The following is a 19,217-nucleotide window of genomic DNA, read 5'->3' as shown; positions in this document are numbered from 1 at the left end:
GCGGCCCCCGCGCTGACGTCACCGCCCACTGCGGACGCGCCGCGGCCCCGCCCCTGCTGGTGAGCTAGGCGGGGTCAGTCCTGCGGGCTGCGCGTCCTTAGCTCTTGTATACACGGGCTCATTAAGGACAGATGTCTTAAACATATTAAAAGACGTGCGGTCCCAGTTATGATGGGTTAAAAATGTCAAGGCTGGGCAGAAGCTTGAGTTAAAATATCAGGAGCTGGTGACGAGAGTGGAAAAGTAGAGCACACCAGCAAGGCACATGGGGAGGCAGGCGGGGAGCTTTCTAGAAATGCTGACTCCAGCCACAGAGCGGTGAGCCAAGGGTATTGCAGTCCTCAAGCCATCACATTGCAGTGAGGCCTGCCGCAGCCCCCAGCCACCTCGCCACCCCCGAACTGTGCACTCCGCCTATGGGAAGGAATAGGATTCTGGCTCTGGTTTTGGCCAGGCTGTATATCAGAGGAATGATCTCAATAAGCCCAGACTCTTGCCTCTTCCCGTGCATAGAAAAGCACTAAATTCCTTTCCTTGCAATATCTGATTTTCTTTAAACTTTTAAGTTCCCACTGTCTGACCTTTGTTGCAGAAATTCTTATCAATCCTGGCTCCTCCCTTACCTCTTCAGAGCAGTCCCTCAGAGCTATCTGAGAGACTGCATTCCAGGCTTAAGTCCTTGGTTTTGTCCACTGAATAAACCGTAATACTCAATGTGTAGGTTATGCATTTTTTTTGTTATTCAACAGGCCCCACGCCAGACCATCTTAGTAATTAAAATATGCATTTTACCGAGGTCTCCAGATGATTTATGTATAAAAAGTTTGAGATCAGTGTCCCAGGGTACAGTCAGTGCGGGAGACCTGCCAGTGCTCCACCCTCAACTCTTGATGGTATTTAAATATTTGTCCTTCTGACGGGTCTGGAGCAGATCTGTTTCTAGCTCTTACTTCAGATGGGTTCATCCTGTCCCATCAAATTAACGTGCAACCGTACGATTCCAGAAGTTGAAGTTTTCGTTAACTTCAACTGGTGGTGGTTTTGTCATTAAGTCATGTCCGACTCTTGTGAGCCCATGGACTGTAGTCCACGGCAGGCTCCTTTGTCAGTGGGATTCTCCACGCAAGAATACTGCAGTGGTTTGCCATTTCCTCTCCAGGGGATCTTCCCAACTCAGGAATCAAACCCAAGTCTCGTGCATTGCAGGCAGATTCTTTACCAACTGAGCTACAGGGAAGCTCCAATTTTTTACCATTAGAATGACATGAAAATACTTTTTACAGTATGGCATTTAAACCCAGGGTCTTTGAGGCTGGGTGAATTAAGCCTGTATATGGGCTGTGTTCATTTGTCCATAGATATAGTTGCCAGAGGAAATACAGGAGGCCTAAAATTTAAATTTCAGTTAAAAGAAAACAATTCATTGGTATATCCCAAGGAATACATGGGACATACTTATACTATTATTATTGTTTATCCAAAATTCAAATTCACCTGGGCATCCTGTACTTTTTGTTCTTTTTCAGCTGTACAGCATGTATCTTAGGTCCCTGACCAGGAATAGAACCCTTGTACCCCTCACAGTGGGAGCTCAGAGTTTTACCCACTGGGCCATTGGGGAAGTCCCTGTTTTGTACTTTTATTTGCTAAATCTGGCAATGCTAACCCTGGAGAAGTTCTAACATTAGTTTTCTGGTTTATGAAATGGCAATAACAACAGGAACTATTTAATATCTTATAAAGTTGTATGGATGAAATGAGATAATCTATGCAGAGTGCTTACCAAGGGGCATGAAACATAGTGAGCGCTCAGTAAGTGTTGGCTCTTTTTTTATTTCGTGTCTGTGTGTCTTAGATAAATTCCTGGAAGTATGCTTTTCTTACAGAATTCTCTGGCTAATTTAAGGCTTAGGGAACGGCTACCCACTCCAGTATTCTGGCCTGGAGAATTCCATGGACAGAGGAGCCTGGTAGGCTACAGTCCACGGGGTCGCAGAAAGTCAGACACGACTGAGCGACTCTCACTGAGCTTTTGGTCATACCCAAAACAGTTCCGTGACAAGCACTGTGCAGGTGAGCAGATTCTTCTCAACTAGCTCCAGAATACGAATCAAATTTTAAAATTTCTATACAAAAACCCAAATTGCCACCTACGGGCAAGTATGGATTTCCTTTCAATCACACCAAACACTAGGATGTCAATTCTGATTCGTTTTCTCTTCCAGAGTCAGCTGAAATAATATTCAAGAGGAAACTGTTTAGGCAACCTTCTACATCATTTCTAAGACTCATTCATGTTATCTAGTACCTGAACTAAATTGCATTAAAAAACTGAGACAATGTTAGGCCCATGGCTCTAAGAAAAAGAACAATTCCCTCCCCCCTCCCTTGGTTCAATGTTGGTATTTACAACAGCTTTATTTATGCTTACCAAACAAGAATATTCTCTGAATTTATACTACAATTCTCTTTTTGCCTTTGGCTACATAACTTTTATTTTGTATATTACCCTAACTTTAATAGATTCATCAATTTATTACAATTGATTTTTTATTACTTTCTAGAAGCAGCTAAGGTATAAATATGTGCCAAGAATGTAATAATAATGTGGCTATTACTTTGTTCTGCCAGATTGACTTGTAAAAGCTCAATCAAGTTACCCTAACCACCTGTAACAAACATGTGTGCTGTGTGGGCTCAGCACCCCATGGATTGTGGCCCCCAAGGCTCCTCTGCCCATAGAATTTTCCAGGCAAGAATTCTGGAGTGGGTTGCCATTACCTACCCAGGGAATCTTCCTGACCCAGGGATTGAACCTGCATCTCCTGCATCAGCAGGTGGATTCCTTACCACTAGCACCACCTGGGAAGCCCTGTACCATATGGGCACAGGTTTCCCCCATCTCTTTCTAGCAGTAGATTTTATAGAGTATTTTGCCAAACACCATGGATTTAAAGACATTATAAACTGGTTCTTTTTTTTTTTTTTTTACAGTGTATATATTATTTTAAAGAACATAAGCTCAATGAAAAGACAGATGTTTACCTGCTCCATTGTCTGCTGTGTCCCAGCACCTAGATGCACACCTGGCCTGAGCTGACATTCAGTTGTTGATAGAATGAGCTTAAATAGATGAGTTGTTTCCTGCTATATAAAACTATATTTTCTCCAGCAGAAGCTATGTTTAGTGATTCTAAGTCTCCTCCTTTCTACTCCTTTCAGTGTGTTCCTTCCCTCATTTTCTCATTCTCTTTGTTTTTGAATTAAATATATTTTCACTTTTCTAGCTGTGTTCACCATGGGGAATGCCACCGCCATCCCCCTGGCCTGACAGAAGTACTTTAAGACACCGGGGAGTGTGTCCACCCGGGATAGATATGGAAGCTCGTTACTTCTTCCCCAATCCCAGTTAAACAATTCTCAAGTCACATCAAACACAGATTATCAACAAGGCATGCAGGCCAAGAAGTGTCAGGAGAGCTGTAGGCCAGAGCCGTAGGAGGGAACAGGCAGGAAAAAGGCAAAATCAGAAGCAAGGAAGAGGAAATGTCTCTGATTAACTGAAAGCCTGACAGGAGCAAATGGGGAGGCTAGGCTGGAGAGCTGGGTCATCCAGGCAAGTGGCTGGACATTAAAAACTCAGGAAACCAGTCAAGCAAGGCATCAGGGTCAGAAGCTGCACCAGCAGGGAGAAAGGAGCTCAATACAGTTGTGCCAAAGTTAGTATGGACCAACCAAGGCTCTCTGAGAATGTCTTTCTGGGGAGGTCACTGGCCCTGGTCACCTATCTGCGGTAGGAATTGAGTTGACCAAGAGTGGAGCAATCCTTATGGCCCACCAGGGCGCAGTAGGCTTGGCAAATGCGCTGTGTTCAGTCATGTCCAGCTCTTTGTGGCCCCATGGACTGTAGGCCCCCAGGCTCTTCTGTCCATGGAATTTTCCAGGCAAGAGTAATGGAGTGGGTTGCCATTTCCTATGATCTTCCCTACCCAGGGACTGAACCTGCGTCTCTTGAGTCCCCTGCATTGGCAGGCGGCTTCTTTACTGGGGCTTGGCAAATAACTAGAAATGATACACTGTATCTCAATCAATTTTGATAGCCTACACTCTGACAACATGCATTTCCAATGTTCAAGGTCTTGCCGCCCCATAAATTTAGGGGCAGAAGAGAAACAAAGTACCCAGAGCCATCATTAAAGGAAGGAAAAAAGGCAATTCTGGTGTCAACCATTCTGGTTGTATTTATTATCTTATTTCACATAATTTCATAATGGTCCAAACTTGTCCCTTCTCTATGTTGAAGGACTAGGGGACTTTTTAACCCTTTATTAATGAAAACGACTGGTGTTCCTTTCATGAGATTGTCTCAGATGCCTCCAATTCTGGGAAGATAGTATCCAAATACCACTGAAACGACTTGCAACCCAATCGTTTCCTTAACTCAACACGCTCACTAATGTTTCCATAGGCAGCAGACTTCAGGGCGGGTCTTCGTAGAAAAAACTGTCCCTAAATAGAAAGAGTCATTTCATGAAACCAAACAAATCTTTGTTCATCAAGTCATGATATGTAACAGAGCAGTGTCTAATTTCATCATCTAACAGAGCAGTATATATTTTCATCATTTGAACTAAAACAAAACAATCAACAATAAACCTTTTCCTTTGTGTGGGGAGGGCAGACACACACATGAGACCTGGGACTCCCTCAGCCCAGCTGGTCACAGGATGTGCTGTGACCACTGTGATGAAAGCAGCGTAGAGGGACGAGGAAGTCTAGGTCCTGCTTCTCAAGAGCCCAGGATCATAGCTACCTGTGGTAGTGTTCCCCCTTTCTCCTGATCTCCCCAAACCCCTCACTCCCCAGTCCGCATCAACACTTCCATGGTTCAGAAACAGAGGGTGGTGCAGTGGCTAAGGGAACCCTGACTCTGGAGGAGGGCATCCTGGCTTCAGTCTCTCCTTCTGCCACAGTGTAGGTGACAATGTAGACACCAAAGGACAGTTTGGACATTCATCAAGATTTAAGCAGGCACTAATTCATGGCCCATGAGTCCGTGTTTTCAGATTTATTCAAGATATATCTCTACAAATGTGCAAAAAGACATGGGAAAAGGATGTTCATTTCAGCAGGGTTGCTGCTGCTGCTAAGTCGCTTCAGTCATGTCCAACTCTGTGCAACCCCATAGATGGCAGCCCACAAGGCTCCCCTGTCCCTGGGATTCTCCAGGCAAGAACACTGGAGTGGGTTGCCATTTCCTTCTCCAATGCAGGAAAGTGAAAAGTGAAAGTGAAGTCGCTCAGTCGTGTCCGACTCTTAGCGACCCCATGGACTGCAGCCTACCAGGCTCCTCCGTCCATAGGATTTTCCAGGCAAGAGTACTGGAGTGGGGTGCCATTGCCTTCTCCTCAGCAGAGTTAAGGAATAACAAAAAGCTGAGATGACCAGAATGTTATCTATGGGGGCTATTTATTAATGGGATCAATTTTAGGAAATCTATTCAAAGGAGATGTTTAAAAGAATGACATGTTTATATGTTCTGATTTTAAGACTTTGAAAGTATGTTTTTAAATTATATAAATAAATGGGAAATTCTAAAACAAAATACTGATGCTCAAATCTAGTTATGTAAAAGAAAAGGATATACACTCCTGTGTACGTGCACGTAACAGAAACTAGAGAGTAAGTTAGTGACGACTTCTGAGGGGTAGAACTATGGGCTTCAGAAGCTTTTCACTTCATACTTTTCAATACTGTAAGACTTTTAAAAATGCAGATGCTTCGCCTTTTTAAAAATAATTTTTAAATATCAGGAAATACAATAAGCATACAAAAGAAGCACATAAAATATAAATGTGCACCTTAATGAATTATCAAAAAAATCAACCTGAATAAACTTGGCTAGGTCAAGAAATAGAACAAAACCAGTACCTCAGAAGCCACTTGCCTTTTCCTTCATGATCATAATGCTTCCTCATAAGTTTGAAGTGCTATCCTGATTATGTGTTCATTTCTTTGCTTTTCTTTCAAATGATATGGTTTGACATTATGTTTTTAACTTTATAGAAATGGAAAAATACAGTATGTATGCTCTTGTGTTTGGCTTCTTTTGTTCGCCATCTTGAAGATTTACCTATACTGCTGTGTATGTATCTAAAGTTGGTTAATTTTCATTGCTACCTAGAAGTAGATTGCTTAAACATCATATTTACCCTATTCCAGTCCCGTCCCAATAAGCATTTGGGTTGTATTCAGTTCTGGCTAACACTATCAATGCTGTTTATAAACATTCCTGTTCATCTGTTCTGGTGCACGAAAGCACCCATTCTGTAGTGTCTACATAGGATGGACTTGCTAGATCATGGGATATTCTTTGTCTTTTATTGTTTTACTCAATAGTGCCAAACTGTTGCCCAAAAGAAGTTTGTAACAATTAACACTCCCACCCACGGTGTCTGAGACTGCCTATGCTTGCCCACACGTGATCCTGTCAGGCTTCAAAAGCGTTTCGCCCCTCCGGGTGGCTATGTAAAAAATATCTCATTGAGGTTTTAATTCATATTTCCCTGCTTACTAAAGAATGTGAAGTAGTATTACTTTTATAATTTAAAATAATAAAGAAATATTAGTTCAAGGCCAGGACATATACTATCACAGAGAGAGTTTTCCATATTTCTACCCATGTATCTGCAATGAGGTCTTGTGGCTACTGTCCACATCAGTTTGAACTTTCAAATTAAAACGAAGCTGCATCTATATGCTCTCTATTTGCACATTCTAAAGGTCCTGGCAAGAGGCTGAAAGCATGGGGAGAAGCACGCATGAAGGGGCCTGGCTTTAACGTAAAAACCTTTGACCAGGAAGGAAAAGAGGTAGCAAAGACCCTCGTGTGTGGTGCTTCAGCCTCATCGCTTGGGACTTGGTAGCGAGTCGAGGAAGAGAATCTAAAAATGTATGCATGGGAATGGGGACAGAGAGGCGTATGCTGCAGAGGGGCAATCTTGGGAGTGGAAAATAGATCTGGGGAAGAAAAAAATGACTTCAGGTGTTGGTCGATTTACTTCTGAGAAACCTGAGTTTCCCTAGAGATTAAAACAATGAGTAAGGTGCAAGTGTAGTGGGTTAGAAGGAACTAATCAAGAATAGGGTCTGAAAATGAGCGTGTGAGGAACTGAAAGGGCACATCTGTGCTGAGTTGCTTCGGTTGTGTCTGACTCTTTGCAATCCTATGGACTGTTGCCCCCCAGGCTCCTCTGTCCGTGGGATTCTCCAGGCAAGAATACTGGAGTGGATGGCCATGCCCTCCTCCAGAGGATCTTCCCAACCTGGGGATGGAACCCATGTCTCTTATGTCTACCTGCATTGGCAGGAGGGTTCTTTACCACTAGCACCACCTGGACCCTAATTTAAGGAAAAGCACAAAATTTGGTATCTGGAAGGCAGTAGAAGGCTTCTTCAGAGCTAGTCCCTCTGTGTTCTCTGACTCATCTTCCCAAACCAGGGATGTATCTTTCACCTTGTATTCATCTAGCCAAATGTGTACCAGTCTGAGATTGTTATATTCCACGACTTTCATAATTTCAGAGTGGTTTGTCATGTGTTGCCTATTGATGTGTCCAACTCGAGAGCAGGGGATTACATAGAGCTGGCCTCCACACATCCAGATCTATAGACATAAGGAATACAGAAAACACATTAATGATTAGTGTCTGTTTGCTAACAGGCAACTGCTGAATTAAAGTAGAAACAACAACAGCCATCATTGTCTTATTTCATTTAATCCTCACAGCAACCTTATACTGTGATCATCCCCGTTTTACAAATGAAGAAACTAATACATACATTAGTCAAGAGGTTTGCCCAGTAATATAGTGGCAGAGCACAAATTTCAAACTCAAATCTGGCCCCGAGTCATGGCTCTGAATACTAAGTGGCCCTGCCTTGCTTGTACATGACCAGCTCTGATGCTGATCATACGCAGACTGACAAGATACTTTGTCTTAGGATATTCTCAAACAATATGCGGAAAGTAACATTTTCTGAGACTATTAAGTACTGCTGGCTGTTAGGTTCAGTCGCTCAGTCGTGTCCAACTCTTTGCAACCCCATGGACTGCAGCCTACCAGGCTCCTCTGTCCATGGGATTCTCCAGGCAAGAATAATGGATTGGGTTGGCTGTTAGTAGGTAACAAAAGAAACATTGATCATGGGTGACTTCGGTTATTCCTCTTTTTTTGTACTTAAAGCACTTTATAATGCTTATTTTTAATAACATTTTTTTTACTACACAAAAAAATATGACCATAGGAAAAACAAGTGTAGAAAACAAATAGGTAAAAAGTCACTTTTTAAAGACTTTATCAGTCAATACTAATTTAAATTGTTGTTGTTTAGTTGCTAAGTTGTGTCCAACTCATTTGACACTCCATGAACTGTAGTCCACCAGGCTCCTCTGTTCATGGGACTTACGAGGCAAGAATACTGGAGTGGGTTGCCATTTCCTTCTCTAGGGGATCTTCCCGACCCAGGGATTGAACTCACGTCTTCTGCATTGGTAAGGGGAATTCTTTACCACTGAGCCACCAGGGAAACTGCCTAATAATCCAAGTGTGTATGTGTATATACATAGATACACAACAGTAAGAAAACTTGCTTTTTTAATGTAATGTTTTGCAAAGTTATTTTTAAAGTCTTGTATTATTTGGAATAATACAAGAATATTAGAATGTTGGTAGTTTAAAATTTTTTTATTATTATAGATAATACCACAAAGAATGTGCTTGTAATATAAACCTCACATAGAGTATACTTGCACAACTCTTCCGTTTAATTCAGTGACTCTTACATGGTTCCGAGATCACCAGCATCAGCATCAGTAGGGAACTCACAAATGTAAATCCCTGGGCCTACCCAGACCTACTGACCCAGAAATGCTGGGTCTGGGGGCCAGTATTTCTGTGCTTCAGTCAGTTGTTAGGGTGATTCTATGCATTCCAACGTGTGAGAACCACTGTTCTAATTAGTCAAGGTCATCCATCCAAGTTTTAGAGACGTTTTCTTAGGAAATCCACCTAATCATTTAAAATAAGACTCACTGAAAACAATACTCAGAAGTATTTTGGTGAAAATATCAGATAGTCAGAAAGGATCATGTTAAAGAAAAGGAAAAAGCAGAACTTCTGACATGAGACCTAATGACTGGTACAACAAACTTCTAGGGTTCTTTAGAAATACCCAGAAATGTCCAACCAGTCCATCCTAAAGGAGATCACTCTTGGGTGTTCATTGGAAGGACTGATGTTGAAGTTTCTGAAACTCCAATACTTTGGCCACCTCATGCGAAGAGTTAACTCATTGGAAAAGACCCTGGTGCTGGGAAAGATTGAAGGCAGGAGGAGAAGGGGATGACAGAGGATGAAATGGTTGGATTGCATCACCGACTCAACGGACATGGGTTTGGGTGAACTCTGGGAGTTGGTGATGGACAGGGAGGCCTGGTGTGCTGTGGTTCATGGGGTCGCAAAGAGTTGGACGTGACTGAGCGACTGAACTGAACTGATCCCCATAAAATGTCTACAAAAATGCACATTGACTGCCTTCTCCAGAATGCACGCCCCAGTGTCTTCACCTGGCTCACTCAGTTGGTAGAGCATGAGACTCTTAAGTGAATCACAAAGCGATTTCCCTGATGGGCCAGTGGTTGAGAATCCAGCTTGCAGTGGCGGGGAGGGACACCTGTTCAATCCCTGGTCAGGGAATTAAGATCCCACATGCCGTGGGGCAATTAAGCCCACACACCCACACCAAAACTACTGAGTCTGCTCATCACAGAGAGGATCCTACATGCCACAACTGAGACTCAATGCAACCAAATAAATAAAATTTTTTAAAAATAATAGAATAAAATGAATGACACAGTAGAAAATCCCTTAGACCAGAAGTCCAAAGATTTAGGTTCTTTTATCATCTTTGCTACATGCTGTTGATCAGACATATCCTCTCTGAATCTCTTTTCACCTGCAGTTGAGAACTAAATAGTTGATCATTTAAGCTACTGCTCGGGGGTGCTGTTATGTAGCAAAAGCTAACTGACACCAGTCACCTGCAATGTTTTAATCTCTTTTTCAAGAGATCTTAAGGAAATTTGGAAAATTAGTAATATCCATTTAATAATTAGGATGGATACAGAAGTATTTATTATTGTTGGTACAGTCTTATATGTGTGAAATGTTTCTTACCAAAAAAGAAATCTGGCTATGAGCATAGAATAGAAAACAAAAGCCAAGTAACCAAAGTGATCAAGGAGGAGTGAAAGTAAAACATATATTAAAAGACTTCCTCAAAAAATCAAATTGAGGATGCAATCGCAATTTAGCCCCATTTTCATAGGACCCATGCAGTTGCTCTTTTCCTCTTGATTCATTGTCAAAGGGACACGATCCATCTGGAAATGCCTGTTGTTCTGCTCACTGTCCATGTAGGAGATGGTCAGCTTTCTTTCTTGGATATACTGCTAGAAGTAGTCTGTCCAGCTTCCAGTATTACCATTATTATTGGAGGAGGAAGAGGATGGTGAGGAGGGAGAATATCCCATCAAGAGTTAGTATAGTGGGACTTCTCTGGTGGTCCAGTGGCTAAGACTCCACGCTCCCAAAGCAGGGCGTCCGAGTTCAATCCCTGGTCCAGGAACTAGACCCCACATGCCACAACTCAGAGTTCACAAGCCACAACTAAAGATCCCACGTGCTGCAATTAAGACCCAGTGCAGCCAAACAGATAGATTAACAATAAAAAAGTCCATAAAAATAGAGTTAGTATAGTTTAATACTTCAGAGTCCAAACTCTGAGGCCACTCCATGTGGTTCAAATCCCCCATGAGCCATGTGACCTGGGGAAAGTTACTGAAGTTACTCAATCCATTTGTGTCTCAGTTTCCTCATCTGTAAAACAAGAATAACAATAGTACCGGTCTTACTACTGAGCCTGCGCACTTCAGAGCCCGCCTGCCATGACTAGAGAGCCCACGTGACAAAACTAGAGAGTCTAGGCACCCAGAAAGATCATGCACTGAAAAGAGAGATCCCATGGAAAGCAACAAAGGCCCTGCATGCAGCAACTAAGATCCAACACAGCCAAATAAGTAAATTAAAAAAAAAAGTACCTGCCTCATGGGATTGTTATGAACATCAGATAATCTGACACTTGTGAAGTGCTTAGGGTTTGTGTTTTGTAAAATGAGAGTGTCTCTGCTGTAGTGAAGTGTGGTAGATTGTAAGCATGGCCACATATGCTTTTCATTCCTACCTGCCCATCTAACTGCCATGTAACTCTCTACTCCAATCATCAAGAAATGAGGTTTATTACTCCATCTCTTGAAACTGGCCTTGGCCTTGTGACTTGCTTTGGCCAACAGGACATTAACAAAGGTGATGCTTGAAAAGTGTGTGCAGCACTTTGGGATCTGCTGCTCTTGGGAACCTGGTGACCACTTCACAGTGAATGAACCTCTCTAGCCTGCCTAACCATGAGAGACAAACAGTCTGGTCATCTCCGCTGCCCCAACACTGGACACTGGCCAGTGTCCAGACATGTAAATGAGGCCATCCCACGCTAGCCAGCACCAGCTGACCCTCTAATGAACACAGATGTGTAAGCAGCACCAGTAAAATCAACCCTCCTGGCTGTGACCAAAAGAACCACTTTAGCAACACAACAAATTTTGAGGAGTAACAATTGTTTATTGTTTCAAGCCACTGTATTTTTGGGACAGTTTGTTACACAGCAAAAAACTAACTGATACACTAAGGAAGTACATGGGACCTCTTATCCCCTTAGCTGTGCTCATTCCAGAAACTTGGTGTGATTGATGAAAATACTGTTCTGCAAACATTGTCTCACTCTCCACCCCTCGCCAAGGGGCAGAGTATATTGCTCTCACACACTGACTTTGGGCTTGTCCATTTGACATGCTTTGGCCCGTGGAACGAGAGCAGACACAGTGCCTCTGGAGACTTTAGACAGGCTGTGTGGTTTCCCTTGACTTTTGCCTTCCTACTGTCAACATAAGAACATGCCCAGAGTTGCTAGTAGGATGACCAGCAAAGCTGAGCAGACTCAGAGACCAGCCCCGCCAGTGTAAATGCCCAGGCAGAGCCATGCTGGCCGACCCACAGACATCTCAAAGAAGAAAGTAGATACTTCTTGTTCTGAATTGCCTGGTTTTGAGCTGGTCTATAACAAGCATCATCATAGCATTAGCTGGCTGGTAACTGGGCTGTCCTTGACATCCCTTTCTCTCAGCACCCACTTAGCTGGTGAGCATACCTATGGGGCATTCTTATGATGGTAATGTGTAGGCAACTGGTCACAGAAGCTTATGACTCAGGAGAAGGAACTGGGAAGGGGCAAGAATTGGTATCACTTGCATTCGTTAGTCATGCCAATGTGATCTGGATAAGGTTATGGAGCAGGTGGAGCGAGCAGAGAGGGACTTGGGGAAACCCCTACAGGGTGGAACTTCTGAGCAGATGGGCCAAGAAAAGTAACTGATCTGAGTGGGGGCTGGGTGCTGAGCAGCTTGCCTAATCATCATGGTATAGATCCTGGAGAACCTGCTTCAGCCCTTCTCTAGCACAAACCCAACGCTTGTGGTTTGCTCTCAAACTACAACCTCCCCGGGCTGCAGCAACTGTGGGCCGAATCTGAGCTGGTGTCCGGGTCTGAGAGCCCAGTCTGGAGGTGAGGCGGGTGGTTCTCCAGGTGTAGAGCAGGGCCCTGGGTCCTGAAGCAGTGTCCGGACCCTTTGGGGTTCAGCAGGATAGAGCGCTGGGGCAGGGCACATGCTGTCTGCTCTCTCAGGGAACCAGAGGTGCCGATCTGGAGCCTGATTCTGAGACTTACTCTGAGGTTGGAATTGAAGCTGTAGCTCTGAGGGCACCAGCGAATCATCACTTCCCACAAGCAATGGTAACACTGAGCTTGGGGCAACTAAAGCAAGGTCAGGGCATCGGAGGCATCCAGTATATGGCCAGCCTTACTGAGAAGCCTGGGCTTCTCTGGCTCAGATGGTAAAGCGTCTGTCTGCAATGCGGGAGACCTGGGTTTAATCCCTGAGTTGGGAAGATCCCCTGGAGAAGGAAATGGCAATCCACTCCAGTACTCTTGCCTGGAAAATCCCATGGACAGAGGCGCCTGGTAGGCTACAGTCCATGGGGTTGCAAAGAGTCGGACACGACTGAGTGACTTCACATTCATTCATTAGTGAGAAGTGACTTAGAAACTGGGTAAACCGGAGCTGGGGGGCAGAGGGGGCGGGCCTTAAGACCTGAAGTTGAATAGATCATACAAGCCAGGAAGGGACAGGTTTGGAGCACACTGCTTGTGAGTTCTGTGAATTTGCCAAGTTATACTACCTCTCTGTGCCTCGGTTTATCCATTAAACAGGAGACAATGTGGGTACCTACCTCCCAGATTTATTGTCAGGATGAGGTGAGCTAATATCTGTAATATTTCAGAGCGGTGCATGTCACACATGATAACAACTGGAAAACGAAATACATTTGTATCTTCACATCTCACCTTACATGCCACTTCTGCAGGGAAGTCACTGAAGACACACCCCTCCCCCAAGACAAGGCCAGATTCCCCTTCTATATGACCTCACAGTACTCTGTATTTCTCCTTCACCGCAGTGATCAGAAATACAACTAAATAACTAATCATCTCACTCTATCCCAAAGAAAACGGAAGCTTTATGCTGTTTGAAACCACTTCTGCATTAAGGGCTGCTGTACTTTAGCACCCAGCACAGTGCTTGGCACATAACTGTTTCTCGGTAAATACTGTTGAATGAGTGAATGAATGAAAGGGGATTGCGTTTTCTGAATACCCAGCACAGCCTGGGTATGTGGCACGGCCTGATGCAAGAGCTACTCCTTAGATGATGGGTGTGTTGAACCTTGAACTTCACTTGAACTCTCAGGAGAGTCCGAAACTGAGATGACTCTCTTTCGTTTAGTCCGAAGCTAAAATGGGACGTGGGTTTTAGCACCACACAGGTGTCAGTTACAGCCACAAAAGCTGATGCATGTTCATTAGGAAAAGGATCAACCAGGGGATGGCACAGACGCTGGCCAAGGAGAAGAGACATGCTGCTACAGATCCTGGTGTCCCTGGCTCGCCTTTTGACCCCTTTGGATCCCTTTTGTTTCTGGGTCATGAGGGGAAAGCCTGAGATGTGGAGAAGGCTGGCGTGGTAGGCTGCAGGTGGCTGGCTCAGTGCATTTGGCTGGCTCAGTGGAGAGGTTCTTTCCTAGCAGACAGGGAAACATTGCACTAGGTTAACAATAGGTGCGGCCTCACAGGTGCCAAAAATGGCTCCATATCAGCCCTGAGCCCTGAAGAGCACGTGGGGTGAGGAGCAAGTGTTGTCAAGAAAAGTCTTGGGAACAGCCATGTTTGAGAGATACACAGAAGAATAAATTCCTGGGAAGGAGATTGAGCACAGTGGAGCAACGCAAGGGGATTTTGCATTGAACACAGCTCAATGCGTTTTTCTTGTATTTTGCTCTAAAAATCCAAGAACACTTCTGGAAAAGACTGGTCACTAGAGGTAATCTGTCTGCCATTGCAGGGGCTTCCCAGATGGCGCTGGTGGTAAAGAGCCTGCCCGCCAATGAAGGAGACATAAGAGACGCAGGTTCGATCTCTGGGTTGGGAGGATCCCCTGAAGGAGGCCATGGCAACCCACTCCAGTATTCTTGCCTGGAGAATCTCATGCACAGAGGAGCCTGGCAGGCTATAGTCCATGGGGTCGCAAAGAGTCGGACAAGACTGAAATTGACTTAGCACACACGCCGATACAGGAGACACAAGAAATGCAGGTTCAGCCGCTGGGTCAGGAAGATCTCCTGGAGGAGGAAAATGGTAACCCACTCCAGTATCAGTTCAGTTCAGTTCAGTTGCTCAGTCGTCTCTGACTCTTCGAGACCCCATGAATAGCAGTGTGCCAAGCCTCCCTGTCCATCACCAACTCCCGGAGTTCACTCAGACTCACGTCCATTGAGTCAGTGATGCCATCCAGTCATCTCATCCTCTGTCGTCCCCTTATCCTCCTGCCCCCAATCCCTCCCAGCATCAGAGTCTTTTCCAATGAGTCAACTCTTAGCATGAAGTGGCCAAATTACTGGAGTTACAGCTTCAGCATCATTCCCTCCAAAGAAATCCCAGGGCTGATCTCCTTCAGAATGGACTGGTTGGATCTCCTTGCTGTCCGAGGGACTCTCAAGAGTCTTCTCCAACACCACAGTTCAAAAGCATCAATTCTTCGGCGCTCAGCCTTCTTCACAGTCCAACTCTCACATCCATACATGACCACAGGAAAACCCATAGCCTTGACTAGATGGACCTTTGTTGGCAAAGTAATGTCTCTGCTTTTGAATATGCTATCTAGGTTGGTCATAACTTTCCTTACAAGGAGTAAGCGTCTTTTAATTTCATGGCTGCGCTCCAGTATACTTGCCTGAAAAATTCCATGGACAAAAGGAGGCTGGTGGGCGACAGTCCATGGAGTCGCAAAGGGTCAGACACAACTGAGCACACACATACTGCATCAAATACTACAGTAACCCCAAGCACACGGAAGACCAAAAGCCGTCCACTTCGGACACTGATATGGAACTGGTGACAGCCCCGGAAATGACGTCAGAGAGAAGATGCTGAGGGCCTCCGGACAGTGATTCACTGCAGTGAGTGAGAAATGAAGTGGATGCAGATGTATCTAATCCTTCCTTAGGAAAAATCGGGTTACTTGGGCAGAGGGGGCCACCAGTGTCAAGAGACTGCCTAGCTATTTATTAATTTACATGTTTGTTTATGAAAAGTGAGACCCAAGCATCCTTGGAACAGATGAAAGCGCCATTAGGGATGAAGTTGCTGACAATATTGAAGCAAAAATCATGAGTGAACTTGGGTAATAAGTTAGCTGTTATTTGCTGTCTGGAGGGAAGGTAAAGCCAAGGCAAGGAATATACTCAGTTTTCAAAGATGCATCATTCACAAAATCGATTCAATTCCAAGACACAAGGTGTGCTTATTAAGTTACTAGGTCCTGAAAAGGGGGGATTTTTCATATGCTTCATTCTCAGAGCCCAAGGTAATAAAATGAGTAATAATCAACCAAGCAATAAAAAGTACCAAGGCATTGAGGGTCACAAAAATAATGCCTGGATGAGAGTGGAACAAATGAGTAGGGAAAAAAGCAATGAAAATAAACTTACAAGATACTGCTAAATAGGGGCTTAGAGGAAGAATACATTGCTCTAAATATCCCTATAGTCAAAATAAGGTATCCGAAGCATTAGAAAAAATGTCCGGGCTTTAATTTTAAAAAATATAGAAAGCAGCCAGCCAAAAAAGAAGAGGGAGATAAAAATCTAAAGCAGAAAAAAAAATTGGAAAAACACAAAAAGCAGATCTGATAAACATCTAAGTACATGCTGAGAGAAACACAATTCAAAGTATTATCTCTGCAAGTGATCTCAGAGAATATAAAGGGTGGTTGACAAAATTAAAGTAAGAACAACATGGCCATCACTTACATATCAGCTCCTAGAACTATCTTAAGGGCTTTCCCCCAATGGCTCGGCAGATAAAGAATTCGCCTGCAATGCAGAAGATGCAGGAGATTTGGTTTGATCCTGTGTTGGGAAGATCCCCTGGAGAAGGAAATGGGAACCCACTCCAGTATTCTTGCCTGGAGGATCCCATGAACAGAGGACCCTGGAGGGCTACAGTCCATGGGGGTCACAAGAATTGGACATGACTGAGCGACTAACACACACACTAAGGAAGCTAAAGCTCAGAGAGGATAGGAATTTTCTCATAAAGGAAGCAGTTTTCTCTACATCTGATTGTCTCTGTTAGAAAAGACACAAAGCAGAGAAAAGTGAGGGAAAAAATGTGAAGGGCAATGATGATGAGCTGACAGCCCACATTTTTAGGCACAGTTCAAAGTGATCATTATAAAAATCTATTAGAATTCAGTCAAATGCAAAAAATGACCTATAATAAACATATGATAAACGTTTGAATTGTCATACCTTAGTATCTTCTTCAGACTCTCCAAGCATATCTACTTTGTACCTTATTCTCCACCCCAATTATTTCATTAAATCTTTTTTTTTTTTTGGTCATGCCATGCACCTTGCAGGATCTTAGTTCCCTGACCAGGGATTGAACCCAGTCCTTTGGAAGTGAAAGCACAGAGTCCTAACCACTGGACCACCAGGGAATTCCCACATTCAATTGTTATACAGTTCTGAGAATGGAATTTTTATTTATTCCTATTTAACAGGTGTGGGCTTCCCTGGTGGCTCAGTGGTAAAGAATCTGTCTGCTGATGCAGGAGACAGGGGTTCAATTCCTGGGTTGGGAACATCCCCTGGAGAAGAAAATGGTAACCCATTCTAGTATTCTTGCCTGGGAAATTCCATGGACAGAGGAGCCTTGTGGGCTACAGTCCATGGGATTGCAAAGTTGGATGTGACTTAGCAACTAAATAACAATTTACCAGATGAGAAAACCTAGAACTAGAAAAGTGAATGACCTGCCAAGCGTCTTACAGCAAGTGAGGGATAGGGCTGGGACTCACCCTAATGTCTAGTGTTCTCATATCATAGAATTTTTTTTTTAAGTTAAATCTATTATGTCTATTGGTATAATTTGTACACCACCAGAAATTCACCCTTCTAAAATATATAACTCAGTGATCTTCAGTATTTTCACAAGGTTGCACAATCCTCACCACCATCGAGTTCCGGGACATTTCACCACCCCAAATAGAAACCTGGTCCCCGTCAGCAGTCACTCTCCTCCCCCCACCCCTGGCAACTGCTAAATCACATTCTGGTCCTGTGGATGTGCTTAGTCTGGACATTTCATATGAATGGACTCATAAATACATGGTCATTTGCATCTGGGGCTTCCCTGAGAACTCAGCTGGTAAAGAATCCACCTGCAATGCGGGAGACCTGGGTTCGATCCCTGGATTGGGAAGATCCCCTGGAAGAGGGAAAGATTACCCACTCCATGGACCTGGAGAATTCCATGGACCGTATAGCCCCTGGGATCACAAAGAGTCGGACACGACTGAGCGACTTTCACTCACTCACCCCATGTGCATCTGGCTTCTTCCACTTAGCAAAATGTCTTCAAGTTTCATCCATGATGTAGCAGGTATCTCAAGATTTAAGAGTCAGAAGACAACTTAGACATCTTCTACCAAGTCCTCTTATTTTACAGATAGAGAAACAGAAGCCTGACTCAGCCCACATATTTAGTGACACCCAAGTCCTCTCCCTCCTAACCCTGTGTTTTTTTTCTACCATGCTACAACTACCAAGAGATTCCACAAACAGATGAAAAATATCATATTAATTTAACATGTCTGATGTTAGTAAAAACATAGATAAGAAAACCTGATATTTTATGAAAGGCTTTCCATTTCTGAAAGTGAAATTCTCTCAGTCGTGTCTGACTGTTTTCTTCCCCATGGACTATACAATCCATGGGATTCTACAGGCCAGAATACTGGAGTGGGTAGCTGTTCCCTTCTCCAGGGGATCTTCCCAGCTCAGGGATCGAACCCAGGTCTCCTGCATTGCAGGCGGATTCTTTACCAGCTGAGCCACTAGGGAAGCCCATTTCTGTAAGGAATCCCATAAATCAATGACTTGATGTGGCACCCGAATAGCACCTGATGCTCATGTAGGGAAAAGGCATAGCTGCCACAGTATATTATGTGACTTAAAGTTAGATTTTACTTTCTATGTATAAAGGTAACTATTGAAACATAAGGTTGGAATTACCCTTAGTGAAAGTTCCAAGTTTTCTCCTCCCCACAGATTCATGCCCTTGTCGTACTGTCCAATTTCATTAAAATAATGCCTACTTATAGCAAAAATTCCTCCAGCCATTGCAGGTGACCTACAAAGGACACACAGATATGAGATTAATTCCCTATGTGCAGGCATTATGGATTCTGGCCAAAGTTATACTGAATATAGTGATAACAGTTAAAAACTAGAAAACACCCATGCTAGCTTCAAAATTATCTTCCGATACATTGAAGTATGTACTCATTTCATTCTCATGACAGCACATGACATTATTCCCCAGACTTACAGAGACAGATATAAGGTTCAGAGAGGTTACATAAC

General features: G+C 43.7%; 1 protein-coding gene across 1 annotated transcript in view; it reads right to left on the bottom strand.

The window, feature by feature from the left end:
* Nucleotides 1-4,223: 4,223 nt before the first annotated feature.
* GALNTL5 (polypeptide N-acetylgalactosaminyltransferase like 5) overlaps nucleotides 4,224-19,217 on the bottom strand; it is a 56,129-nt gene continuing 41,135 nt past the window's right edge. The window contains exons 8-10 of the mRNA XM_006049610.4: nucleotides 18,867-18,984; nucleotides 7,517-7,666; nucleotides 4,224-4,509 (exon numbers count right to left, since the gene is read on the bottom strand). Of these exons, the coding sequence (XP_006049672.3) occupies nucleotides 4,354-4,509; nucleotides 7,517-7,666; nucleotides 18,867-18,984 (424 nt within the window). The 3' untranslated portion in view covers nucleotides 4,224-4,353. The remainder of the gene's footprint in view (nucleotides 4,510-7,516; nucleotides 7,667-18,866; nucleotides 18,985-19,217) is intronic.

The sequence above is a fragment of the Bubalus bubalis genome, chromosome 8 (genome assembly GCF_019923935.1).
Source record: "Bubalus bubalis isolate 160015118507 breed Murrah chromosome 8, NDDB_SH_1, whole genome shotgun sequence".
NCBI classification, from domain to species: Eukaryota; Metazoa; Chordata; class Mammalia; order Artiodactyla; family Bovidae; genus Bubalus; species Bubalus bubalis.
Note: the sequence above shows the minus strand (reverse complement) of the source record. Positions and strands in the feature narration are given on the sequence as shown.